This window comes from Microtus pennsylvanicus, chromosome 4 (assembly GCF_037038515.1).
Source record: "Microtus pennsylvanicus isolate mMicPen1 chromosome 4, mMicPen1.hap1, whole genome shotgun sequence".
Taxonomy (NCBI): Eukaryota; Metazoa; Chordata; class Mammalia; order Rodentia; family Cricetidae; genus Microtus; species Microtus pennsylvanicus.
Genome location: NC_134582.1, coordinates 51,721,307 through 51,748,996, shown reverse-complemented (window position 1 = coordinate 51,748,996; position 27,690 = coordinate 51,721,307). Strand labels below are relative to the sequence as shown.

The 27,690-nt window shown below is 41.8% G+C and overlaps 1 protein-coding gene across 1 annotated transcript in view; it reads left to right on the top strand.

Annotated features, from left to right (window-relative positions):
• The window catches only part of Pik3c3 (phosphatidylinositol 3-kinase catalytic subunit type 3), a 76,293-nt gene extending 50,219 nt beyond the window's left edge, over window positions 1-26,074 (top strand). Inside the window, exons 20-25 of the mRNA XM_075969092.1 lie at window positions 47-131; window positions 1,080-1,154; window positions 10,564-10,732; window positions 13,211-13,301; window positions 20,017-20,142; window positions 25,651-26,074. Of these exons, the coding sequence (XP_075825207.1) occupies window positions 47-131; window positions 1,080-1,154; window positions 10,564-10,732; window positions 13,211-13,301; window positions 20,017-20,142; window positions 25,651-25,665 (561 nt within the window). The 3' untranslated portion in view covers window positions 25,666-26,074. The remainder of the gene's footprint in view (window positions 1-46; window positions 132-1,079; window positions 1,155-10,563; window positions 10,733-13,210; window positions 13,302-20,016; window positions 20,143-25,650) is intronic.
• Window positions 26,075-27,690: the final 1,616 nt, after the last annotated feature.

Below are 27,690 nucleotides of genomic sequence, written 5' to 3'. Positions count from 1 at the left end.
TGTTGAAAGTGCTCAGTTTGTAAACTTGCGTTCACTTCCTTTTCAGAACTTTTTTAGGAAGTATGCCCCGAGCGAGACTGGACCGAATGGCATCAGTGCTGAGGTCATGGACACTTACGTCAAAAGCTGTGGTAGGTGTTTCAAGCTGCGTTTTTTTCATAGATGCACGAGTGAAGAAAAGCCAGCCATACTGATGATACTATATTGGTTCATAATTACAACAAGCTAAGATCAAAATGCCTTGTAAGAAAACAAGTAAAAGGTATAAGGTGGTAAAAGAAATCCTTGGAATCTTGAAATGCTGGAGGTGAAAGTGTGCGTGCAGTTGATCTCATATGTTAAGACTTCCCCTCTCTCGTTCTGCCGCTTGGCCATTGTGGAGCTTTGTAATTCCCGCTGAAGTCTCCGTGTTTCAGGTCATTATCATTAAGTAAAGTCTGGGGAACGCCTCAGTCAGAAATAATTATTTTTATTAATGTTAAGCAGAACTAACAGTTGTGTTTGGAGAGCGACTCTCATGGCCTCTGAAGTTGTCTGCTCCTGGAAGGAAGTAGGGCCATGCTTTCTGGTGAACTTGTCATTTCCTGTCATGTGTGCTAGTCACCATTCAGCTTATCGTCATAAGAACTCATTTTCATTTCAAGGAGGGATTGAAAAGATGATACTGGTGTGGAGCATTGGCTAAATAGACTAGTTAAAGATTATGAGATTATATATATAATGACTGCAGTTTACCTTATATGTATTTACTTAGTCCCCATTTGCATATCTGTTTCTAATGAGACGTGCTAAGTGGATACTTAAGTTAAAGTTCACAAAGCTTAATTTAGCTTCTGAGAGTAAAAAAACTCAATAATTTGACAAAAATCTTTAATATTTGCTGTTGCAAATAACTAATTTCTTTAGTGTTCAGGATAATAATTAACAAAGCCAGGGCCAGGGAGCCACAGCTTTCTTAGTGGGGAAATTGGAGACGCTAAAACCACGTGTAAACTAAAGAAGCGCAGATTACTGTTAGGGTCAGTGGAGTGTGTGACCTGTGTGCTGATATGTCTTTCCCAACTTTTGTTGTCTTCCAGCTGGCTACTGTGTGATTACGTACATTCTTGGAGTTGGAGATCGGCACCTGGATAACCTTCTGTTAACAAAAACAGGTAACAAATCAATACCATTAGAAGACACATTTTAGGTCGGGCAGTGGTATCCCACACCTTTAATTCCAGCTCAGGAGGCAGAGGCAGATGGAGTTCTGTAAGTTCGAGGCCAGCCTAGTCTACATAGTGAGTTCCAGGACAGCCCGAAACCCTGTCTCAAAAAACAGAAAACCAAAGAGAGGGAGAGAGACAGAGAAAAGAAGATGTATTTTTGTATGTGGTGTTTTTCCTTTATCCTAGAATCAACTTATTAACAAAATAAGTTGCATAGGAAGGGGGGGAATGGAGGAGGAACTGTGCATATAAAATGATTTTAAAAAAATCAAAAAAATTTTAATGCATTTCTTTATTTCTATATGTGTATGTGGTTGCACGTGTGCCCTGGTGTATATGGATGTCAGAGGACAGCTTTCAGAAACCAGCTCTCTGCCCACCATGTTGGTCTAGGAGATCTAGCTGAAGTCATTGGGCCCATGTGGAAAGTGCCTTTAGCTGTTGAGCCTTGTCACTGCCCTAGATTCTTCTTAAGTCCCTTAAGAGGGGCACTAGAAGGACCCGTTAGCAGGGAGCCAGTGAGTGAAGCCTCTAGCCCCATCCTGCATGCCATGCCTCTGTAGAGAGCCATGTGTGGGGCACCACACTCCATGAGCACGCCTAGGTACGTTGTTCCTTCTCACTCGTAGCTGTCCTCGGTTTAGCAGCTGTCTCCCGGTTTCCTTCTCCATGGAGCACCAGGAGTGATCATTGCTTTCTCCCTTCGTCATGATAGCTTGTTTGTTTGTTCTCAGAGTTTCTTTCCTCAGCCTCCCAGTACGGGGTTCCAGCTCACATCACCTGCCTGTTCTCTAAGTACAGCTCTAGACACCCCTCCATTCCTTCCTGTCAGTTTGGAAGAGCCAGCTGCTTCCTTGCATCCTAATCACGTGGGACCAGCAACCCTCTACAGTTTTGCCCCCCTACAGCCTTACTCCTTCTCTCCTTTCCTTTCATAAGGTAACAGCCCAGACCGTTATCCACTAATGTCTTTCCTGGCCTCATCTCATCCTTACCCATCACCCTTGTTTGTAAGTCTCTTCTCAGCTCCGGGACCCCTCAGTAACATGCCAGTTCTGCATTTTCAGTGTCCCTCCTTTAAGCCACCAACATAAAGTCTCCCAAGCTCGTCTTCTATCTGCATGTCACATCACTCTTGCCACAAGACAAGTACCCTTGTTTCCCCTTTCTGGAAAGTTCTTTACTCACTCAGATCCTTGCAGGACGGACTTTGACTATTGTCTGAGCTGAATTAGGATGCTCTTAGCAAACCTGTAATCGTTAGGTGGGCATCAGCGTGGCACCCTGTACTCATTGCTTCATTCTGTCTTCCTCATGTTGGCTGCTGGTGTTCATTTACGCCAACAGGTATTTTTTAAGGGCCTGCTAGAGCCGGGGCTCTTACTGACTGCTCATCAATCATCGCCCAGTCAGGGTGCAGGGCCTGTGCGAGCAGGAGCCTTGTCTGTCATTTAACACTGTGCCCTGTGCCTCTAGAGCTGCGGGCAGCGCTTGGCTAGGGGGACAGGAAGGCGGGGTTGGAGTAGTGGGCAGCTAATCAGCTCTGCTCTTCTGTGTAGTCCTTTCTCTGAACAAATAATTCAAGTGTCTGTAGCTTTTTGGAGAAACTAGGTTTTCAAATTACTGGTTAAAGGCATCTTTCTCATATGCAGATGATTTCCTGTGTTTTTGCATTTCTCTCATGGTAGCCAGAATTTAATGGAATAGTTGAATGCAATCTGACCACTTGCTAATATTCTAACCCTGTTAACTCACATACTGTAATAGAATTTCTATATTCATTTTGAATTATCGTATGTGAAATTTATTTTATTGAATTTGTGTCTGAGATGCCATGTTTCTGTTTTGACCACACTGAAGTAGCTAAGACCAAAGGACTTTTTGGTAAACACAGAGGTTTGGGGCTACTTTAACACTTTAGCAAAAGATATTTATAAATTCTCATGACGATTTTGAGAGCATTTTCATTTTGAAGATATTCTCTTGTATCTCTTCTTTAGCTCCTTCCAGAACTACAGTGGTTCGCGCCACTCCTGGCTTGAGCTGGTCTGCAGCCATTCTCTCTGCAAAGTAGCTGCCTTACCAGCACTGCAGCTCTTGCTGCTTGGCTCTGGGTTTATGTCTCCTTTGGTTTGGTACGTTTCGTCTTACTGACTGACTTTCTTTCTTTCTTCATATCTCGGTTTTAATTTTTTGTTGTTTTTTTCTTTTTGCAGAGGTGAGAGAAACAAGAAGTTGGGTGGGTAGGAAACTAAAGGGAGAGAAAAGAATATGATCAAAGTGTACTGTATGAAAACAATTTTTAAAAAGACATGAAACTCCTAGATGAAAACCCAGAAAAAAAATTTTAAAAATTGAAATGAAATAGAATAGTATTTTTTTTTTCACCTAGGTCTTAGTGTTGTGGAAATCAGACTGTGAATTTTTAGTTGTGAGCCTGCATTAGTTTCCACCAGAGGGCGCCTCAGGTTTCCTCTTTAGATAACAAACTTCCATGAAATGTTCATGAAGAACATTCTTTTTCTTTCTGAAATGCAAGGTATTTTGTTTGTTGTTTTGTTTTTTTCTTTTTCTTTTTTTTTTTGGGGGGGGGCGCTGTGGGTTTTGAGACCAGGTTGGCTTTGGAGCTTCCCTGGAACTAGCTCTTGTAGACCAGGCCGACCTCGAACTCACAGAGATCTGCCTGCCTCTGCGTGTGCCACCACAAGCCAGCTAGGGTTCATACAGTTATATCCTGCAGTAAACATATAAGTCTTCTTTACCAGGGAACTTAATTAATTAAACAATACCTATAGGCAAGCGTAAGTCTAGCTGGGTGTGGAAACTCCTAACACTGGGGAGACTGAGGCAGGCAATCCATCACTATAACGCAAGGCTAGCCTGTCTGATGAGAGTACGTTCCAGGCCAGCCTGCTCACAGTGAGAGCCTGTCTAAAAACATTAAAGAATTTAAATAACATAAAAAATTAAACAACAATACCAGAGACATTCTTTTAAAATTCTCACCTGAGGGGACATATGGCAATGTTTCAAGGCAGTTTCAAGTTATGTTCTATATAAATAGTATGATATTTGAGCCTTAACAGAGTGAGTTCTGACTGTTGGTTCACTGCAGGAAGTACATTTCCGTTCTTTTATTTTTAAAATGCCTCATTTTAATCATCTTTCTTTGTGCATTTTTGATCCATTATGCCATAAACATAAATCTTAGACCATATTAAAAGTTGAGAACTTTGGGTTCTCCTATGTAGCTACCTTGTCTCAACAGCTGATACGGAATGTCTGTCTACTCTGTTCTTATTGCCAGCATAGCAAACAAAGTTCAGCGTGAGGGTCTGCTTTGGTGGCGGCTATGCAGAGTAGTCAGAGGTGTCATGTTATCTCTGTGAAGGTCTCTGTTGTGAGGTGTAAGGCTTCAGATTTAGCTCACAGTGTCCCAGGGAATATAGATGGGCTGGGAAAGGACCAGCGAGGGACTCGAGGCACGTGTGAAATAAGGTGCTTCTGTAAATATGGATAATTCAAAGTGTGTTTAAAGATAATGTAAGCATGACTTTCAATTACAGATTTCTCTAATTTTTCATTTCTTGGTTTGAGTACTTTTAGCTGGTTGGGTATTTCCTTAGACAAACAGCAGAGGGCACTGTATACCCACCATAAAACTGTAGGCCTTTATCAAAGGCCTGTTAGTCAGTTAATTAGGTTTTTGTTTTTTAAAGGATTCGATGTTTTACTTGTTACTGAATTGTTATGGCAGCCTGGAGAAAGCAGGAAGCTACAGATTTAAACTGGCATGAGATTGAAAAGGGGATTTTTGTTATTCACTGCTGATATCTGTGGATAAAACCATAGCTTAGTCAGTGATGGGTCATGGAGAACTTGTTTTAGTTACTAGTCTATTGCTGTGGTGAAACACCATGACCAAAGCCCCTTTTATAAAAGAAAACATTTAATTTCGGGCTCGCTTTAGTTTTAGAGGGTTAGTCTGTGACTATTTGACAGGGGTGTGGTGGCAGGCAGGCAAGCAGACTGGCCTGACACTGGAGCTGGGAGCTTATATCCTGATCTACAGGCAGCATGTATAGAGACTGGGCCTGGCGTGGGCTTTTGAACTTCAAAACATTCCTCTTTCAACAAGGCCACACCTTCTAGTCCTTCCCAAACAGTTCAAGTAACTGGCCACCAAACATTCAAACATGAGCCTCTGGGGGGATTCTCATTATACCACCACAGGACTCAAATGAAATGAAGCTTGAATTTATCATAACTCTTTTGATAAAGAATTATTTTTTATTTTTATTTCTGGAGATTTGAAGGGATGTATGTGTTCGTTGCTTTTGATACTAACCTAAAAATGAACCCTGGATGCCAGCATTCTTGGTTAAATGGGAACTGACTTGTAGCTCCTAAAACAGCCCACCCTCTCCTGAGAACCCAGTGGTGTCTTTGTCTGTCTATCTTAGATCTTCAGAGTGACCTGCTTCAGGGCTTCTGACAAAGCTCAGTTTAACACTGGTCACTGCTGACCTAAAGGGTTAGTTTTTCAGAGTATCTCCTGTCCTTAACTTCCTTATTATGCTTTGTAGTTTTATGTGTAATTAACTTTGCTAGAAATTCTGAGGGGAAAAAAAACGGACTTAACAATGAAGGCATTTATCTCTAAAGTAAAGTTCTGATGCCTCTGGGCTACTTACACCCTCTGTCTTTTTTCCTGGACACAGTAAGGCTAGAACCCTTGTCCTGCTTATTGTGTGAGGCTCACAGATATGGCATGGTCCAGGGATGATGGCTTCCCTCCAGGGTGAACTACCGACTGACTGAGATAAGGATGCCTCTTCTGGCTCATACAGTTAGTTGGACTCCTAGTTTCAGAGATAAGAAAACGTCTAATATATTAAACAGTTCCTTTTATCTGCTGCTTTTTGAATGATGCTTTAACAAGAGCTTGATGGCTCTCAAGTGGAAGGAAGGCTCCATGGTTGTGGTGGTTTGAATAGGCATGGCCCCATAGATTCAAGTGTTTGAATGCCTGGCCCATAGGGAGTGGCACTATTAGGAGGTGTAGCCTTGTTGGGGGAAGTGTGTCACTCTTGGGGCAGGCTTTGAGGTTCTATATGTTGTTAGTTTTTATTTCGCCTTATGCTTTCGCTTTTTTGGCTCTTTAGGGGGCCTACTACACAGCTCCAAAATAAATCACACATGGGGTCTTATTCTTTCTTTTAAATGACTGGCCTTAGCTTGGCCTTTTTCTAGCCAGCATTTCTTATTTTAAATGATCCCATCTACCTTTTGCCTCTGGGCTTTTCCCTTTTCTTCTGTAATCTTACTTTCATCTTGCTCTGTGACTGACTAGGTGGCTGGCCCTTTCTTTTCTCACTCCTTGGTCTCTCTTGCTCTCTGATTTCTCCTATTTATTTTCCCTGCCTACCAGCGCTGCCTGTTCTTTCTCCTGCCTCGCTATTGGCCATTCAGCTCTTTAATCGACCATCAGGTGTTTTAGACAGGCAGAGTAACACAACTTCACAGAGTTAAACAAATGCAACATAAAGAAATACAACACATCTTTGTGTCATTAAAACAAGTGCTCCAATGTGTAAACAAATGTTAACACATCTTAAAATAATATTCCACAACACCTATCTACTTAAGCTATGCCTAGTGTCGTACAGCATCTCCTGCTGCCTGGGGATCAAGATGTAAACTCTTAGCTCCTTCTCCAGCACCACATCTGCTTGCATGCTGCCATGGTTCTTGCCATGATAATAATGAACTAAACATCTGAAATTGTAAGCCAGCCTCAATTAAATGTTTTCCTTTATAGGAGTTGCTGTGGTCATTGTGTCTCTTCACAACAATAGAAACTTTAACTAAGGCAATGGTGTATAACACAAACCTGATAATGACTTCGTATATGAATAGTTTTTCATAACTATAAAATGAAAATAGATTTATTGATTTAATAAGTAATATAAACTAGTAAAATTTAATCTGATGACATTTATGTGTCAATGGATATAGCATGAAAACTACATACCATTCACAGTGTGGGATTTGGGTGTGAATTTGGACTGTCCTGCCCCTGTGAAGATGCTTAGGTATATGCCACGTGAACTATGGACCCACCGTCTGTTCTGGATGCCACCAAACGATTTCAAAGTGCAGATTGTCTCTGACTGTGTGCGAGTGATACACAGTTATTAAAATCTTCATTTTGAATGTTTATTTGTGTGATTCCCTCATGGGCAGAAATGAGGGGCCACAGCTCCCGGCCATCTGTGTGACCCTGGGAATAAACAGCTGGCCCTCTGTAGCATTCTGTGGTTGCCATGGTGTGGGGTTTGGAAGTTTGGGTTCAGTGCATTAATTTATTTTATGCCTCATATTTTCATTTCATGGTGTGTTTGCAGAGATGTAATCAGCATCACAATTGAAGAAGCATCTGGATAGCCAGCCATTCTGTCATTATCATTAGCTGGAAACATTTAGATTGGCTGTGTTGTCCGGGGGGGGGGGGGGGGGGGAACGAACTCAGAAATGAAAGGATGCCAAAGTAGTAAGCTTTACCATGGCATTCAGATGTCCTCTGTTGTCTGTTTAAAACAAGTTCAAGAAAGGGAAGAAGGATGTTAAAACTCCTACTTGCTCTCCAGCCTCTAGAAGAACGTTCCCTGTTTCAGCAATGTTAAACGTTGTCTGGGCTGTAGCTAGAATGAAGGTCCTTGGCTTAATAGAGCAAAGCAGACACATGGAGAGTTCCTGGTGCTCGGAACTGCCTGGATTCGGGATAGTAACAATAGAATGTGACTTCTAGTGCCTCCTACTGGCTCATCATACGTTGAGTAGGGGAGAAAGGTGAGTGGGCATCGTTTAGTGTGCTCTTCTGTAGGCTACAGGAGCCCCGAGAGCTGATGCAGAGTGTGCCCCCTTATCTGATGATGATCGGATGGCTCAGTCTGTAGTAACTGCTTAGGGAACGTGTGCTCTTCTGTAGGCTACAGGAGCCCCGAGAGCTGATGCAGAGTGTGCCCCCTTGTCTGATGATGATCGGATGGCTCAGTCTGTAGCTCCTTGTCTTTGTTTCATTTGCACCATCTACACCAGAAATAGCAGAAGAAACAAACCTAGTTCCTACATGATTTAACCACTTCTTTATTTAGAAAAGGTTAAGGTAGTGACCGAGTAGAAGAGAAGCTGGCTTTTACGTGCAGCTGTTTCACTGTGAGTCTTTAGGCAGTTAGGATAAACATCCATTCGCCCATGGCCTGCTGCCTGTGCTGGCAGGTCCATTTCCCAGACTTGGTGTTTGCAGCTAAGCTGTTAAGCACACTTTCTCTCCCCTAAAATGTCCAACGTAACCATTTAGTTCCTTCTTCTGATAAAGATGTCTAAAAGTTGCGGAAAAGTAGGTGGCTTCTCTGTTGACTTGTACCAATTCCTGTCATCGGTGAGTCTCGGGTACAGTGAATTCTGGATGCTCAGACATCTTCAAAGCCGTCGTTATTAACATTTTACTGTCATTTGTTTGCTTGTGTATTTATTTAGTTAGTTATTTGGGTGGGCTGCATGTGGAGGTCAGAGAACAGATTGCTAGAGCCTGCTCTCCCCTTCCTCGGGGTGGGCCCTGGGATGAAGCTCACATCACCAGCCTGGCAGTAGGTGCCCTTTCCTGCTGATCATCTTGCCAGCCTCAGGATTTATTTTTGAGAAACATTCAAAGTTTTAATTTTTACATGTTATTAAAGTATTTAAAATAAATACTTATTATTGGACCTGATTATTGGATGGTAAACAGCTTAATTTAATTTTGAATAAATATTATCATTTTTAATTGCTTTCCCCTTTAGAACCAGTTAAGACGTTAATCATGCGCCCTTAATGGCTTTTGGTTGGTTGGTTTTTTTGACCTTATGTCGTGTGTGTGTGTGTGTGAGAGAGAGAGAGAGAGAGAGACAGAGAGAGAGACAGAGAGAGAGAGACAGAGAGAGACACAGAGAGACAGAGAGAGACAGAGAGGCAGCTGGCTTTTAGAGCACTTACTGTGTTCCAAGTGCTGTGTTACAGTATTCTCTTGTGATTCTACATCTCAGGTCATCAGCATTATGATTCACGCAGTGACACTAGGATGGGTCTCTGCAGCATTGCATGAAGATGGGAATTTCTTTAGTGCTTTGGTTAATTGTGCTCCCTAGTAGGCCCCGCCTCTTCCTCCTGCAGGGTTTACAAGCTTAGTCTCTGCGCCAGTCGCTGATGCATGTCTCCCCGGGACAAAGTGACTGCTAGCACTCAGGATAGCAGAGAACAGGAAGGCATAGCCAACATCTTAACCAGGAGTTAGCGTGGAAAATTGATTGGCACAGCGTTGCTTGTGCTCATGAATGGTAAATTCAGTCCTCAAGGCTGGTACCTTTGATGGGAAAAATAAGGTGGATGATTAATTTCCATGTGAAACAGGACAGTTAGGTTGCCCTAGAGGGGAATTTATTTAGCTTTTATCCTCCCCACCCCCACCCAAGACAGGGTTTCTCTAGCTTTGGAGCCTGTCCTGGAACAAGCTGGCCTTGGACTCAAAGAGATCCACCTGTCTCTCTTTGAGTTCTGGGATTAAAGGCAGGCACCACCACTACCCGGCTTTAGTTAGCTTTTTAAGCCAGTTAATTCCATCCCTCAATGGTTGGTGCATCCTGTGTGCCAAAAGCTGAGGCAGGAGTTAACAGCACTAAGTGCCAAGTCTCTGCTCTAAGAATTCAGTCCAGAGTATCCTTGCTTCATGGCAACTTGTCAATCACTAGGTGCTTCCTGGATTTCATGTACTAGTAAGCGGACCGATCCCATTCCTATGTGTCTGCTCTGAGATTATGATGTAAGACTTCTCGGAGGAATTGCAGCTGTGTTCAGCTCTTGTTAGACATAAATTTCTCCACCTTGAAATTTGAAGGATTTTTTTTTTGAAAGTCATCATTTCATAACAGTCGGTATTTCATTTTAGGAGCACTAAGATCAAAGAAGTGGCTGTCTGCCTCATAAAGAGCAGTTCATTTGACTTAAGGAACAAGAGATTCTCTGCTGATGCTGAAACTGATTCCTCTCTGAGTTGGCCAGATGTTTGCTCCTTGATTCTGCAATTCTATATACAAGATAAAAATTTTAAATTAATATTAATTGGGATGGTTTTAGGCTTGCTTTTTTCATTTCCAAGAGTTAAACTACACTGTATTCTGAAGGGCATGTTTGAAGGTATAGAATAATTTAATGAATTAATCTTTTTCGGAGGCACTTTCGCAAATTGAATAAAGTATTTCCTTCCTCGTTTGTAAAGACACTTGTAGAAATGACCAAGGTTCTTGTTCACATCCAGGCAAACTCTTCCACATTGATTTTGGGTATATCTTGGGCCGAGATCCAAAGCCTCTTCCTCCTCCAATGAAGCTGAATAAAGAGATGGTGGAAGGAATGGGCGGCACGCAGAGTGAGCAGTACCAAGAGTTCCGAAAGCAGTGTTACACGGCCTTTCTCCACCTGCGAAGGTGAGGACTGTGTGTCTCAGAATACTAGGATGAGTGTGGAAATGTGTGTTTACTGCCCGACCTTTCTCTGAAAGACATAATGGCATTTCTCAATATTTGCTACATATAGTGATGAACCCAGCATCAAAGGATACCTTGCTTTCCTACTAATTATCCCATCTGTAACCTACCAGTTGAGAAGCTGGCTACCCAGGAGGAGTTTTACCCATCCCTTCTCCCTGGAGGAGGTGGCGAGCAGCGTAGTAGCCACTGCCCTGCCTTAGGTACACTCTTAGTCAGCCATTTTCTTCTAATGCTTTCTCCACCTCAGTTTTGGATGCTGTTCAAGATAATTCACAGGTTTCATTTTTTTTGTCTCTTCAGTGACTCATTCTACTTTGAACAAGGTTTATTTTACTTTGTCCTTTCTTCTTCAATGTCACTCTGTGCTTCTTTCATCATGGTCTGATTAAAAAGACTGGATGACTTAAGTTACCAGGAAAAAGATAAAGTCATGTACTTGAATATGAACAAAGTTCTGACAATCAGAAGTGACAGGATCCATGGCTTCTTAAGTATTTTCCACCTAACTATGCAAAAGGAATTTTCCTAGTCCAGCAGAAATCCTAGCGTAAGTTATGCCTGCAGTCCATCCCAGGGTGGGTCAAGATGGTTTGGCCAACCTACAGGGTCTGTGCCTCTAACCTCACCAGGTTATTATGCCATGTACAAAGAGCAGCAGTTGTGTGTTTGATTTGTAAGTATTTATTTCTCCTTATTCTGTTTACTAGAGCAGCTAATAATAATCTAATACAATAAGAGCAGTGAGAACAGACTTCCCTGCCTTGGACCCTGCTGTAGCCTTTAGTGCTTTGTAATTCAGAACAATGTTAGCTGTAAGATTTTGGTAGATGTTTCAATTGTGTCTACCTCACATAGGACCATCTGTATGGTCCACAGATTGGCACTCCTGGGGGGCTCTGTCGACTTTGAACAGGAGAGGTCCTTAGGTGATTAGTGCTGTGCCAGGGTGCCCTGGGAAAGGGGTCAGGCAAGAGGTTGCAGATTGATAGCTGGAGTCATGCCCAAGGATGTCTGTCTCACTGAAAGCAGAAGGGAAACAGCGTGTTTTATTAATTGCTAGTGGAACATTGGTAGAATGATGTAAGGAGGCCGCTTGTTGGTTCCTGGCCGCTTAACCCCGAAATAATCACACAGAAACTGTATTAATTAAATCACTGCTTGGTCCATTATCTCTAGCTTCTTATTGGCTAACTCTTACATATTAATATAACCCATTTCTATTAATCTGTGTGGCTGTGGCTTACCACCTAAAGTTCCCAGCGTCTGTGTCCAGCGACTCATGGCTTCTCTCTCCTTCTACAGTAGAAGGAAGAGTGAGAAAATAGAAGCAAATTATTAATGTCAAGCTGAGGTTCCCATACCTTACTGCAAACAACATCACAGAGTGACTAAATAGCCAATATGAGTGAATATTGATGTGGGGTGTCCTTCTGTATAAGTGTTGCTTTATTGGTTGATGAATAAAGTTGTTTTGGCCAGTGGTTTCACAGAGTAAAGCCGAACAGAGAATCTGAACAGAGTGAACAGAGTTATATAGAGAGTGCAGGTGAAGTTTGGGAGATGCCATGCAGCTGCTGAAGGAGAGATCACTAGAACCTTACCTATAGGCCACAGCCTCATGGTGATACATAGATTAATAGAAGTAGGTTAATTTAAGATATAAGAGTTAGCTAGGAATATGCCTAAGCTATTGGCCAAGCACTGTTGTAATTAATAAAGTTTCTATGTGATTATTTGGGTCTGGGCTGCTGGGAAACAAACGAGCAGTCTCCATTTAAATACACACAATGTCTGAGGGAAAAGCTGGGGCCTTCATATTACAATTTCTGGGTCTCATACCATGGAATATTAACTTTTAGAATTTCCATCTAATAATGACATTACCCTCTTTTTCAGAAAATATTTTTATAAATAAGAACAAAGAGGAATACACTGTCATTTCAATTAGAGTTCTGTAACATTGAAGATCTGTCTTTTTAGATGACAAGTATTTTTTTATGACTACCTAGGTTGTCATTTAGCTGTGGCTAAATGAGTGGAAGGGAAGTAACATCCCATGAGTCACTCAGGAGCGACTCCATGGAGTCCAGCTGTAGCTCCAGGAAGTACAGTGACTGTTGTGTGTGTACTCAAACTGTCTCCTCTTTAAGAGTCGAGCTGTAGCTTCAGGAAGTACACAGTCTCCTCCTTAAGAGTCGAGCTGTAGCTTCAGGAAGTACACAGTCTCCCCCTTAAGAGTCAGCTGTAGCTTCAGGAAGTACAGTGACTGTTGTGTGTGTACTCATATTGTCTCTTCCTTGGGATTAGTAGGAATCACACGATTGCAGTTGCCAACACTTTTGGAAGTGTTCTTGATAAGGCAAAGAAACCTAAAATTCTCACTCACTGGTTTCATTTTCTTTCTTGTTCTTGTAGGTATTCCAATCTGATTTTGAACTTGTTCTCCTTGATGGTTGATGCAAACATCCCAGATATTGCTCTTGAACCAGATAAAACTGTAAAAAAGGTAATTTTGTGCTTCTTTTTGTCTATAATGCAATCTACATTTCATAGTAAAATTGGGTAAAGACTAACAATGCATGCCCTCTCTTTATTCCAGCTCGTAGATTATTAGCAGAATCTAAGGAAGAGTCCTATGTCTTCTTTTATTCATGTTTCAGACACAGCAGTCTCAAGTCTTCTCTGGCACAGCTGTTCAGTTCCATCTGTCCTCATCTCTGTACCTGTAGCATGAGTCTAGAGGGACAGCTAGCTCACTGAGAACTGCTCTTCTTCATCCTCAGATGGGTAACTCTCCCAGCATTGCCAACAAGATGCCTGACTTGGTCGCAGGTGGACCATGCTGTGGATCACATATCATTTAGATGTCTCCCCTGTCGTCTTCTTTTCTGTCCCCTCTGTTTTGGATATTGCTGTGTCACTGTAGAGTCCCGCCATTTGTTTTCTTTGTAAGCAGCCTATAGTGATAACTAGTGGAAACTGCTACATGCAAGCAGTCGGTCAGCTGTCCTAACTAGAATTTGAGCAGGAATGGGAGAAGGGTTTGGATACTTCCCTTTAATCTGCTTCTCGGAGCTGCTTCTGATGAGAGCAGATAGAAGAAAGATTTTGTATCCAAAGGTAAAAGATGATGATGCAGATTGGTATTCGTCCTCAGAGAAGATTGTGAAGGGCTTTTAACTCGCAGAAGTATAAAATCTCTGAAAGACAGTAGCATTTTTCAAGATAGAGCTGCCCCGGCTTTAAAACTGGTGATGGCAGCTTACACCAGCAGATCTATGTCTAGCTCAGTGGACTTTGGAAAATTAAGTTCAGCAGTGATTATACAGGAAAAAGACCAATTCTTTCCTCAGGCTTAGCAGGCTAGGAGAAGTATCTGAGTGGAGGTATTTTCTTCAGTCTTTAAGAAAACAAACTCTTAGCTGGGCGGTGGTGGTGCTCGCCTTTAATCCCACCCAGCATTTGGGAGGCAGAGGCAGGTGGATCCCTGTGAGTTCAAGACCAGAGAGAGCTAGTTCCAGGACAGGCTCCAAAGCTACAGAGAAACCTTGTCTTGAAAAACAAACAAACAAAAAACTCTTAAAGGGTGCTTGTTTTATTCTGGCAGATGGTACATTGGCCTTTCCATTTCTTGTTTTATCCAGTCAGCAATATTCAATGATTTCTTGTTGTTGTTGTTTGTGTGTCCTGTTCTTGTCTTTTTATTTTTCCTTTACTGGCTAAAGCTCATCCATCAGGAAGTATAATTGACTGATGGAAAACTCTTGAGCTGTGAAGGATGCCTGCACCAGCTTCACGTGTTCCCGTGTTTCGCTTGTATCCACTCTGTTAAGGATCTCTTCTGTAGTTTCTTCTAAACTCATTTGTCATATCTCAATCATATTCAGTCTTCCCTGAGTGTGGCTGTTCAGAAGCCATTTGGGAAATTTCTGGCAGTGTTGATCAGACTTGCGATAGACAGCGGTTTCTTTGACCAATTAAGCCATGCCATAGTCATTGTTTTCTTTAGCCATTTCTGCTGGGTGTGGACAGTATTTTCTTTGCCTGCTAAGCTGTGTCACAGACAGTGGTATCTGCCTAGTAAGCCATGCCATAGGCACCGGTTTCTTCGGCCAGTTCTTGTCTTTGTGCATCCTCTGTTGCACCACCACCTATTTCAGGAAGTCACATGACTCTCTTACCAGCTGTCCTTAAAGCACTGTTTCAAAGTGCAAAGCAATTCCTTTGTGAAAAATGAGCCAGAAAGCAAATTTGTTAGATACCTTTTTAGACTAGTAATTCCTACCACTTTATTTCCGTTAAATAGAACTTTAAAGGGCATTTTGCCATATTTTTTGAAACTGTATTTCATAACAGGTGTCTTTACTTTCTGATCCTTTATCAAAATGTGAAGTACCCAGTTAAATATAGACTCAGCACTGTCATAACAGTGCTTGAAATGTGTGTTGTAGTTGATTGAAATTTTTCTCATATTAGTTGAATTACTTCTTTCCAAAGAAGTAGGCTTTATACTTTGTTGAGGTGATAGTTGCCACCATTACTTCATCGTGTTGCTGACGGGACAACACGCCAGCTAGGCGAACACACAAGTGTGTATGAGGCTGTTTGTTCACAGGGATGCAGGTCAGATATGCTGGTAGGCCCTAGCATTTCCTGGGTTTGGCTTCGTAGAGTAAGTAACAAGCTTTATAATTCTTTGAGAAATGATTTCTTGCACGTAACAATTTTGTTACTCAAATTTATCTTCTTGAGCACAAAATTGTCCTAAAATATGAAATGCTGTTAGCAGGCTCAACCCCTAAACATGGGCCTTGGCCTTTAATCCACAGCACCAATAGGAAGGTCTCTAGCATGGGCCTTCAATAATTCACTGATCTTTATCTAAGGTAAATCCCAAGACCCTAAGTTCAGAAAAGCCTGCCAAACACTGGCAGACAAAATGCTGCCTAGAACAGGGAACATAAAATAGGTTTAGTTATGTGTCCTTAGGCTGTTGCACGCCTTCATCAGACCCCATGAAATAAACACAGCTCCCCCTCTTCCATTGGGTCTTCACTTTCTGAAGGAGAACTAATGTTACTGAAATATTCATGGCAGATAAAGGTGTGCACCTTTCTGTTATATAAACATTATGTGTGACAGATAATTGTGTGTGACCTGGGATATGCACGGAGGCCACCACCTTGAAGCCTGTGCTGGGGAGCTTTCCCTCCCTGCAGGCCAGGAGCTAGTGTACCATTGCCAGCTGTACACATCAGAGGCTGCCTCGTAGAGTGGGTCAGAGTGTCAAGCAGAGCTCGGTTATTTAATAAGTTCACTCAAAACTGTCATAATTCTCTTAAACCCAAACGAAGATGTTAGATAGTTTAATCAATAAAACTACGTTTTGATAAAATTAATTTTGTTGTTAATATAACCAGAGCTTGGTGAATTAAATAATCCAGCCCTGAGCAAATCGATACTATTAGTTTATTATGTAAATATAATATGTGTTTTATAAATATTAAAATGTATGTGTAAAGTACTGAAATCATATGAAAATAAACACTTTTGGGTTGGCAAGATAGTTCAATAGGTAAAGGTTCTCATTGCCAAGACAGTTGACCTGAATTTGATCTCAGAACCTATATGGTAGAGGGCAGAAATTGTTCCCTGAAAGTTATCTTCTGACTTCCACAGACACACCCAGCACACAGGTGGGAGCGTGCTACGTAATCAATAAGCAGATGAGCACACATAGACATGGGAAGCTGAAGGAGGCCAGCCTGGGTCACGTGTCAGTGTGGGCTACATACTGAAACAGTGTCTCAGGGGAAATAAGAAAATTAAAAACTAAAAGTACATAAAGCACATCTGTAACCCATGTTAAGGACCTGTGGTCTCTGAAATGAAAACCCGCTCCTGCGCTGGGCTGCGCTGGTACTCTGCTTTCCCGTTCACCTCCCCGTCCCCTGCACAGTGTCTGAGCTGACGCTTGTCTGTGAAGCCGTGCCTGGTGTTTGTGGGATAGATGTCAAAGGAATCCATTTCCCTGTGCACAGAAACTAGCAAGAGGGACAGACGGGAAGTGGGAAAAGTGAATGAATAAAGGTTCTAACTGATTAGGCAGTGGTGGATGATAAAGGTGGGGGTGGCATCTTCAGCTGTAGCCAAAAAATGGCCCCACTGGGAAAGATAGAAACTTTTTATGAGACAATTTGGAGGAGACATTTTGTAAACCTGCAGCAAGAAATAAGACTTTTGGCTATTGAAGAGTACAGCCCTCGGAACAGAACGCGTGCTCCCTAACAGTTCATAGCTTTGTGGCTAGGGATGGCGAGTTGAAAAGGTGATCTGATCTTCTAGGGATTTTCAATCTTCCTGGCTTGTAAAAATGTATAGCCATCTTCAGAGGGTCGGTGTGGGAGGGCATAGAGTAAAGATGTTTAATGGATCCACATATAAACATGACTGCTTAACAGCCAGGGCCTTGTCGTTGCTGTTCCCTTTATTTCAGTAATTAAAAGGAGAACTCTAAACTTTGATGCCAAGTTTATTCAGTAATTTAAGGCATTCCTTTCTATTAGAGAGTTTAATGGAGACATTCTTTCTTTGGATTGATTTCCTACTAAACTTTAAAACAAAGAAATTATATGTATTATAAATAGTTGACTGTATTTGAGGTAACCTGTAAAATTAAATTGCCCATGATTCCTGCTGGATTGCCCATGGCGCCTGTTGGCTCAGCCTGTAGACGGCATGGTTTCCCATGATGCACCATGGGAGACATGAGACTCCGGTTTGCTTCAGCAGCAGCTGTATGCCTTGTTTACAGTGTCCAGTGGTGGGTCCCCTATAGCCATGGGTGGGTGGGGATTTGGTTTTCCTCTGTTTTTTAAAGTTACTCATTTAAATCCTCATCTATTTTACACTAAGGAATTTTGGTTTTTTATTTTAATACAGCACAAATAAAAGATCTCCAGAAAATGATAAGTCAGAGCTTTTCCTTTTGTCTGGATGAATCAGATTTGTTCCTTTGTTGTAGTTATTTTTATGATGATATTATTAAGAAGTTGCTACAGGGAAAACAGTCTCCCTGCTTTGTTTGTTGTTTAATTCTGAGATAGGATTCTCTGTAGTTGAGGCTAGCCTTCAAGTCATAGTTCTTCTGCCTTCATCTCCCAGAGTCGTATCCAGTTTCATCCAGCTTTCTCAATAGGAAGAATTTAATGGGGAAAGTCTACATTTTATTTAATTGAAAGCTGCTTCTGAGTGAGAGATCCTGAGCACTAAATTATTCTTATTCGAAGGTCTTTCTCTATTAACTTGTGTAAAATTGAACTCTCAAAAATGCTTAACTTAAAAAAAAAATACCCAACTTAAACAAAACCACTGTGCTTCATAGTAAAAAATGTGTTTCAGGGCTTTATTGGAGGAATTATTCTGTGAACTTAAGAATTGTTAAGATATATATATGATTGAATATAGTCAACTTAGGCTATATTATCCCTGTATGGTGCAGAAACTTTAGGCCAGTCTATGGATTTTATTTTATTAAATTCACATTTAATAATTTTTTTCTGTAAATAGAAAACTAAATTGGATTGTTAATGGGAGCAGGGAAAATTATTATACCATTGTTCAGAGATGGGAGTTTGTATAGCTTGGTACAGGTTGGGAGGTGTAGAATGGTTTTGAGGTTGCTGGGTGCATCATTTGGAAAGGGGTGTGTGCATATTACATGCAGATGAAGGCACTAGGCTGCCAAGTGCATTACAATGAGGGTGTGAGTGCATAAGTCAGAACCAAGCAGAGACTTCAGAAACTGACTCCTGTGCTTTCCCTGCCTGAGACGGCTGTGTCCGAAGGCTAGGACTTCCCAGTGTTACTGTTGCTAGGGACACCTTCGGATATGTGGCCCATTGGTGACTGGGATGTCCATGCAGCATATAACTGAACCTGTTTTGGCTCATTTATGCTTTTAGATCACTTGGTAGAGGAAATGTAGACACCTCAAAATATGATTACCCATTGTGAGAATGTTGTTGCTGGCTAAGTGACCCTTAAAGAGACGCTGTTTGTTTCTTGACAATATAGCAGTTGAAACGGGGCTACTGTGGCACAAGATTGCAAGTGGATCTCCAAGATCGGGCAATTTGGGCATTTCCCAAATGGGGAACTACTCTGACTGTTTGGATGTCTTTAGATGTTCTGATGTCTGTACTGAGTGTTAGAGTACCCTGTTTGACAACAGTGACCAAGAGTGCAGGTGGCCCTTGTAAGGCAGGGTATGAAGAAGTGGTACTGCGTTTCCAGCAGCATACATAAGCAGAGTGCCTGTGTAGCTCTGAGAGGCGAATAGCAGGGGATAAAACTTTGAGCTTACGGCTTTTTGCTTCAAGGCAATTTCATATTGTAAATATAAGTAAGTAAAACTGAGCCAAGTGTTCAACAGTGAGTGCTTAGTGTTCGCTGGAACCTCAGTCAATTTAACTGCCTACCTACTAGGATGAATCTTTACATCAGCACAACAGAACCTACAGTCTCTGTTCCGTACCGTCCAGAATGCGTGTGTTAATAGATGGATAAATGTGGTACCAAGCCAGTGAACACAAAGGCAGTGAGGGGAAGCATATTGAGGTGATACATGCTCCATGGATCCCCGGGAAAGCAGAGCTGGAAGCGTGGCCCCTCAGGCAATGTGCCAACTTACACAGCCATAACAGCAAGTTGAGTGTCGTGCCAGCGTATGGAAGTTATGTAAGCTGAAGAGAAGAGGCTTAAGTGTGATGACTCAGCAGACTCTGAGGAAGGCAGAGGGCAATGACAGGTGGCCTCGCACACGTCAGGAAATAGGAATAATTGACCACTTGCATGTAAGCCTTACTAAAGAAAATGCCTCATATCTGGTACAGAACGTTCTTGTGAAGTATGACTATCAAGGTATGGGTGTGTCAGGAGTTGTTAATATGATCTCACCTTGTTTTGTCTATTTCTGTCACTCAGTAGCTCTTGAGCTGAAATGCTCAAGTATAAAGTGCATTTGGAGCTAAAGTAATGGCATTTCTGTCCTTAGAAGGAAGCCATGTCTGTAATTGGAAGTGATACAGATACATTCAAAACTCTTTATTGGCATAACTTTTGGCATCTTGATGATGGCTGTCAGTTTGATCCTGTCACTGCAGAGCATATCTCCTGACTTGTCCCATGAAAAGGTTGATGTTGTCTGTGGTTCCCTCTAGGTTCAGGATAAGTTCCGTTTGGACCTTTCAGATGAGGAGGCTGTGCATTACATGCAGAGTCTGATTGACGAGAGCGTCCATGCGCTGTTTGCTGCAGTGGTGGAGCAGATCCATAAGTTCGCCCAGGTAAGTTCCCAAGGGCTATGTGCTCGTCTCACCCTTGCATTAGAGATGCTCCTTGCTGGCTGACATTATCCTTCCTGGTTTTGTTTCTCCATCAAGCCTTAGTGGCATCTTAGCAGTGGGTGAAGGGAGCATCTTGAGATCATATTATTCCTACATAGAGGAGCACTGTAGACCCCGTCATAGGAGTCTTTGTCCCATGTAGTCTGTTACAGCTCCCCTTTGAAACTTCAAGGCTTGTCACATGAATTTAGACACTTTGGGGTTTTGGAAAACGCTGCAGTATAAGGAAAGGAGGCTAGAATCCAGGGAAAGCAGTCTACACCCATCAGTGAAACAGATCAGTATTCATGTTTGCAGTATCTCTCATGTGCAAGGAAACTTCTGCATGGCAGCCCTGGATGATGACTTTCAGATTTAATCTGTTCCTGGTATGAATTTCATAATGAAGATGAGTATGAAAATGGCTGTCAGCAAAAGCAGGCAGGCGCCTTCTCTTGTGAAGTTTTTCCTTACTCCGCATCTTCACTGAATCTCTGTTCTTGGCTCTCAAGTTCAAGGTCGTTGTGCAGATCCATCCTGCAGTATCTAGTATGCCATCAAGCCCTTTTTGTTCCTTAGTTCTTAGTTACTCCTTTACTAGTCCTTTCCTGAAGAGTGTTTTAATGTAGGTTTCCCTGGTTTGATAATATCTTGAATAGTAACAACTTTTGGGTTTTTTGTCTTTTTTAGTTTTTTGTTGTTGTTGTTTTGAGACAGGGTTTCTCTGTGTAACAGCCCTGGCTGTCCTGGAACTCGAACTCACAGAGATTCTCTGCCTTTGCCTCCCAAATGCTGGGGTTAAAGGTGTGCACCACCACCACCCAGCTAACAGGTTTTTTTTAAAACTTTCCTCTATATTTAAGTCTGTTTCTATTCATTCTTACATTTATTCTAAATTTTGACCAGATATGTCCTGGCATATGTGAAGATGGTGTATGTTCTCTTCTTCTGTGTTAGATTTATGCACATGTTCAGGATACCCGGTGTAGGGAAAAATCCGGTAGTGGCCTGGTAATAACTGTCTATTTTGTTCCAGTTGTTTGAAAGTTGCTGTATTTGGTTTTAAGCATCAGCAGCAGTATCAAATGTAATAATACAGATGCTTGATTATTTCCTGAACTTGAGTCCATCAGACAATGAACTTGATGATCTTTACATGTTGGTCTTAATAAAATTCTCTGATGAAGCCAGCTTAGGTAGAAGGGCTACTGTCAACTCCTGTCCATCCAGAAGAGAAAATCACTGTGCAAGATTGTTAGTTCTGTATCTTTGAAACTTTAAGTCTTAAACCTAGACATGTGTTACCATGTTGAGGTCTTTGAACAAATAAGTAGAAAATAAAATATACACTAATTTTTGAGCACATAAGTAAATACCCTAAGTAATAAACATTTCCACAAAAACCCTTTATGAATTTATTATTTTCTTCTACGACTATTCAGTGTCCTTTGTTCTTCAGCTGCGTATATAAATGGGAATAGAGGTAACTGGACTGTGGAGCTTGTGGTTCCTCTTGTGATAAGTAGCAGAGATTTTTCTGTTGTGTTTTGTTTTTACTGTGTGACTTGACATAGTGGTCCCTCCAGAGTCCATACTCTTTCCTCATGTTCTGTGATTTTTGAAGTTTCCTTGTCTATATATTGGCTAGTAAAACCCAGTTCTGCTGGCTGTATTATTCACGTTTCCCATAGAGTGTGAAGTCATGTAGCTGTGACTGTTCTTAATTAGCCACATCCTAAGCCACAACACTGACGTCCTTCGGGATACCCAGTGCACAGACTTCTTAGATGTAGTTCCCACTGTCTCACCTCTTAGAGAAAGGGCCTCTTTGTGTATAATAGCCCATCTGTTTGGAACACAAGGTATTGGCCTACCTTCTTTTCTAGATACGAAATATCCTTTAAAGAAAAGAAGTAGATGCTGTTCAGAGAACCATTATGTAGTCCTTACTTCCCCATTAGGCTTGAACAATAGCAGTGTACAGTTTCTCATGGAACAAAACAAAATACTGGGTTCTGTTACCAATGAAATTCTTCACTAAAATCCCATTTTTTTTCATTTAGAAATTTTTGGAGAGCCAGATGATTCCCTAAGCAGTGTTTAAATAACATACCAAAAGGTCTAATCGTCAGGTGACAGCCTGTGTCCCACATGTGTTCCTAATGCATTTGGCTTTTATGAGGAATAAACAGACAGCAGTCATGACTGCAGAGAAACAGAAATAAGAGAGGCAGCGCCACCTATTGGATACCTGTCTGTGCCGGCACTGATGGCAGCTCGCTCAAGTTGTCTTGGCTGTGACATACCTTCACCTCCTGGAAAAATGAAGCCAATTGGTACCATGGTCCAGGTCCATACCTGTCACTAAAGGTTTTTTGTGGCTATGTACTCAAGATTCACTTTGTCGGCCTTTATTATGAGAAGTTTGTTATGAATAGGGTTATCTTTATTATTATTACTTACTTACTTGTAAAAAAAAGAAATACTTTCATCTTTTCCCCCTAATTTTCTGGCCATCAAAAGTAAAAATAATCTGTTGGACATGAATTTGCATACCTTTAATCCGGGCACTTGGGAGGCAGAAACAAGTAGGTCTTTGTGAAGGCAAAGCCACTTAGTCTGCATATCTGGCTAGACCAGGACAGGTAGCACTACATAGAGACCCTGTCTCAAAGAATAAAACAAAATAAAAATAATAAGTTAAAAAATTTGAAACTGCTCAAAAGCCACCAAAACATGTAACACGTAAAGGAGCTTCCTGGAATAGTTAATCAGAAACAAATTCTGTGAATGTGGAACAGCACTGATTGGCCTGTTGGGCAAAGCCATCCTGAGTGTCTCTGGCCCCTGCTGTTCTGCTGAGTGTAGTCAGCCCTGCTGCTTGGCTACCAGTCTCTCTCTCTTTTTTTTTTCTTTTAAAGTGTTAACTATTTATTGACAAGGGAAGTATAGATGCATTCATTTAAATAAGATAAGGGTCAGAACATTTAAACACTTCTTTTCTCAATGGAATGTAAGAATCCAGGATACATAGTCAGCAATAATTCTGTCTTGTGACTCTTAAAATTTTTTTCTTTCTTTTTTTATATTTATTTATTAAAGATTTCTGCCTCCTCCCCGCCACCGCCTCCCATTTCCCCCCCCTCCCCCAATCAATTCCCCCTCCCTTATCAGCCCTAAGAGCAGTCAGGGTTCCCTGCCCTGTGGGGAGTCCAAGGACCTCCCTCCTCCTTCCAGGTCTAGTAAGGTGAGCATCCAGACAGCCTAGGCTCCCACAAAGCCAGTACGTGCAGTAGGATCAAAACCCAGTGCCATTGTTCTTGACTTCTCAGCAGTCCTCATTGTCCACTAAGTTCAGCGAGTCCGGTTTTATCCCATGCTTTTTCGGACCCAGTCCAGCTACCAGTCTCTTGCTACATGGCTGTGGCATTAAGGTCTTCCATCTGCTTCATTATTGTGATGGCAGCCTCCTGCCTGCCTGATGGGTGCCAACTACAATTCCCAAAATATTAATTTTCTGTCATACAGATTCCTTTTACCTGTATTTGAAAGTTTTTTAAACACTTCCCATGTGATCCCAGGGGAAAGTCTGTCTGTCCCTGTTTTCCTCCTCAACTAAAACCAGCTTCTACTCACTGTTTTCTTCCCCAGACTTGTATCACCTTAAACTCTTTTAATTTTATTTTTGAGATTATAATATTACATTTTCCTCTTCCTTTTCTTCCCACCAAACCGTCCCATAATTTCCCCTTCTCTCCTTGGAATTCATAGCCTCTTTTTTCATTAACTGTTATTGTATATATTGTATACATACATTACTAAACACAACCTGTTGAGTCTATATAGTGTTAGTTGTATGTATTTTTCAGAGCTGACCATTTGGCAGTGGACAGCCAGTTGGTGGGCCCTTCTCTGGGGATTTTCCCAACATCTCTCCACTGAATTTGGTTCTTTGTGTAGGCTGAGGCCTGTTAGGCTTTTCCTGTCGAGGTTGTCATGTTCATTGGTGCCATCTTGTTCAGCTCATGTTCAGGCAGTCATGTCAGTGAAACTTTATGGGTATGGCTTCTGGTATTTCTAGGAAGTACAATCTCAAAGCAACTCCCTGATCCTCTGGCTCTTAGAACCTCCCATCTCCTCTTCTGCATGTTTCCTGAGCCTTAGTTGTGGGATTGCTTAAGTCCTTCTTAAAATGGTTCTTCAGGGGCATAAGGAGAGAAATGTTTGGAACCAGCTCTCATATTTAGTATTCCTAGTCTTTTTTTTCTTTTCTTTTTCTTCTTTTTTTTTTTAATCGACGAACACGTTTGAAGTGTTTTAAAAAATCATTTGAGACCATCTGTTCAGTCACAGGATTTTTCTCACACACACATAAAAACATACGTAAACACGCATGGGAATTCGATTTCGGAAGTGCTTTCAGGATCTTAGACTGTTAGCATGTCAGTATGGGTTTTTTACAGCTTGCCTTTTACCAGCCTTTTCAATATTTGTCATGTGAAAGCTTTGATAAACAACCTTGTAGGTTTCACAATGGTCCCTTTCCAGAGTGTCACCTTGACCTCAGCCTTGGCTGTGCTGGGAGCGTGTTTCCTGTTGGTTAGAGGACTCTGGAGTTGGAGTTAGTTCCACTGTTTGGTCATAACCGTCTGCTTAATTACCCGTAGAGCCCACCCTGGTTCTTGCCACCTATCCAGATAATGTATGTTGTTCTGTGTGCGTCGGGATATATTTCAGAGTTCATTTCTCTGATAGAGCCTTTAGTGAAAATGCTTAAATTGCTTCTGAAAATGGAAGTTACTTCTTTCGTTAGCATAAAATAACCATTTCACCATGTTTTACCCAGACTCGTCCTTTAAGTTGTATCCCACAGAATCTGCGCAGAATGCTGGCGGTGTCGTGGTCACACAAGCGTCTGCACACTGCAGCACCCGACAGGAAGATTTCTCTGTCACTTCCTGGGAGATGCAGTTCATAGGCACTAAAGGCTTGAGGGGTATGAATGATACTGGATGTGTCCATGTGGGACTCAGCTGTGTGCTGGCTTTGTTCTCTCAGGACTGCATTAGGTTTGGTTTTCAGACCAAGGCAGAATTCAGCACTTGCATTCTGAGAAAAAATGGCAGGAATTCAGTTGTCTCAAGAGCATGGCACAGAGAGCTAAGCGTGGGAGTGTAATTTAGGATGGGTTTGCCTTCCAATGCTGGTTGGATTTTTTTTCTGTCCCACATAATAATTTGTCATCTTAATCTTGTGCTCACAGTGAATCAACAACTCCCCCCACCCCAGACATTCTCTCACATAAACTATTTCTCTCCAAGCCTCAGGAATCCTATACATGGACAGTTCCATCCTGACCCTCATTCGGGACATTTAACAAACTGTTTAAGTCACTTTTATTAATTATTTATTAATCTTTTCTCATAAACAGTGAACTAAATTGTTTTTGTTTGTTTTCAATTTTAATAGTACTGGAGAAAATGAAAGTGGATTTGGTCCTTCATGATACTCGGCTCAGTAAGAAAATGTGAGAAGGTGCTGCTGTGTATGCTAAAGACATCAGAGGAGTGAACAAGGAAGAGACGGTCTCCAGAAGTTACATCGTGGCCAAGTTTTGTCTCCTTGGATGCCACTGCTTAAATCTTGGCATAGAGAGTTTGTTTAAAGCGACCGTGTATAGGGCAGGCCATCGTAGCTCACGTCTGTAATTCCAGAACTCCGGAGGATGAGGCAGGAAGATATGCTGCAAATTCGAAGCCATCCTCAGCTACATAGTGACTTCTGGGTCTGCCAAAAATTCACTGTGTATATTTGTCTTATAATGTATAAAGATAAGAAGAGAATTGTGTATATGTTTTAAAATTATGAAATAGTAAAGCATTTAGCCCCTGAATCTGAAGTGCCTGGTTTTCCTTCTCATGCATGTGGATCTGGTTTCAGTTATGAAGATGGTTTTTCACTTCTCCTCTTTCCCTTGCTCTCTTCCTCCCTGTCCCCATTTTTGTTCCTTAGTTTCTATGTAATTTACATAATACTTTGCTTTTACATTTTCTCCAAGTTTTATACATTATGATACATTCTTTTTACAGTTAAATAATTGTTTTTTGTTTTGTTTTGTTGGTTTTTTAGAAAGCTTTTTGTGGGCAGAGGGTAGTAAGAAAGCAGGACTCAACAGTACACAGCACAGGCCCAGCCCTGTACCCTGTGTCCTGGGCTCTGTGCCCCGGGTCTGCTGCTTCCACAAACAGCACTGAGCATCTCTGCAAGAGGTGGTAGATGGGAGCAGTTGCCAGTCAGTTGTTTCTGCCCGTAGACAAATGGAGAGGGGTACAAGGTCTGGGGAGAGTGGTGAGGGAAAAACAGCGCCTCAAGAAAGGGTGATTTCTCCTAGAACTACAAATATAGAGGTTTTGTTTTATAAACTACAGTTCCCAGCTCTCCTGAGTTTGCGTATGTAAAGTGGGAGGTGACAGTGAGCTGCGATCGTCGATACTGTCACTCAGCATGAGAGTCCATCACGTCCAGGTCACAAAATAAGTTACAAGAGGTTGTTGCACGTATTTGTGTCCATGCAGAGATGGGGCGGCGTGGAAGTTAGAGGACAGCTTTGAAGAGGTGGGTCTCTTCTGCCACCTTATGATGGCCAGGCTTGCTGGCAGGCACCTTTCTTCACTCAGTGAGCCCTCTTTCTTACCCAGGAAATTGGTTTTCTTTGCAGATTGAGATTTGAAATCTTTTTTTATATATAGCTCAAGCATGTAATGCATCCTGCCAAAGTGTTTGCCTTTCAAGACTAGAATTCCCATCAATGTGTCCAGCTTTTCTGAAGCATTTCTGAAGAAAAGGGGCATCCATAGTGATAGGGTCCCCCAATTGTACCTGCACATTCATGTATTACAGTCATGTGACCTTGTAAGGAAAATGAGTATTTCTTATTTAAGACCCAATAAATATTAAGTATCAAATAACAAGATGTATAACCATTAAATTACTGCAGTTTCTGAGACTTCCATCACTTGTTATTTCTCACAGCTGTAGAACAAGCATACCGTTAGGGAACGTCCCTTAATTACATGATTGCTAAGACAGTGTCCCTGAGAGTCCTTGCTGTATATTTCCCTCACCATCGCAATTTCTATTTTTTTTCTTTTACTTCCCCAAATGGAGTTTCTCTTTCCTGCTCTCCTCTCAGCCCCATCCCAACACCTCCCCTGTGTCCCTCCCCCATCCACTTCTCCTCAGGTTCTCTTCCCACAATTGGTATAAAACACAGTGCAGGTTAGAAAAATGATAAAGAGGAAACAATCTTTTCAGTCATTAGAATTTGTGCCTAAAGTAATTGGCCAGCTCCCTTCTCCCCTCTCCTTCATGTGCCAGTGCCATTTTTCATCATCAAAATTCTTCACCCTTCTGTGGTCGCTTCTGAGCCCTCTCTGCTGGCTCCTCCAGTCTCTGACTGTTGATAATGAAGGCTCCGCTTCTGGACAGGGTTTCCATAGCTTTATAATT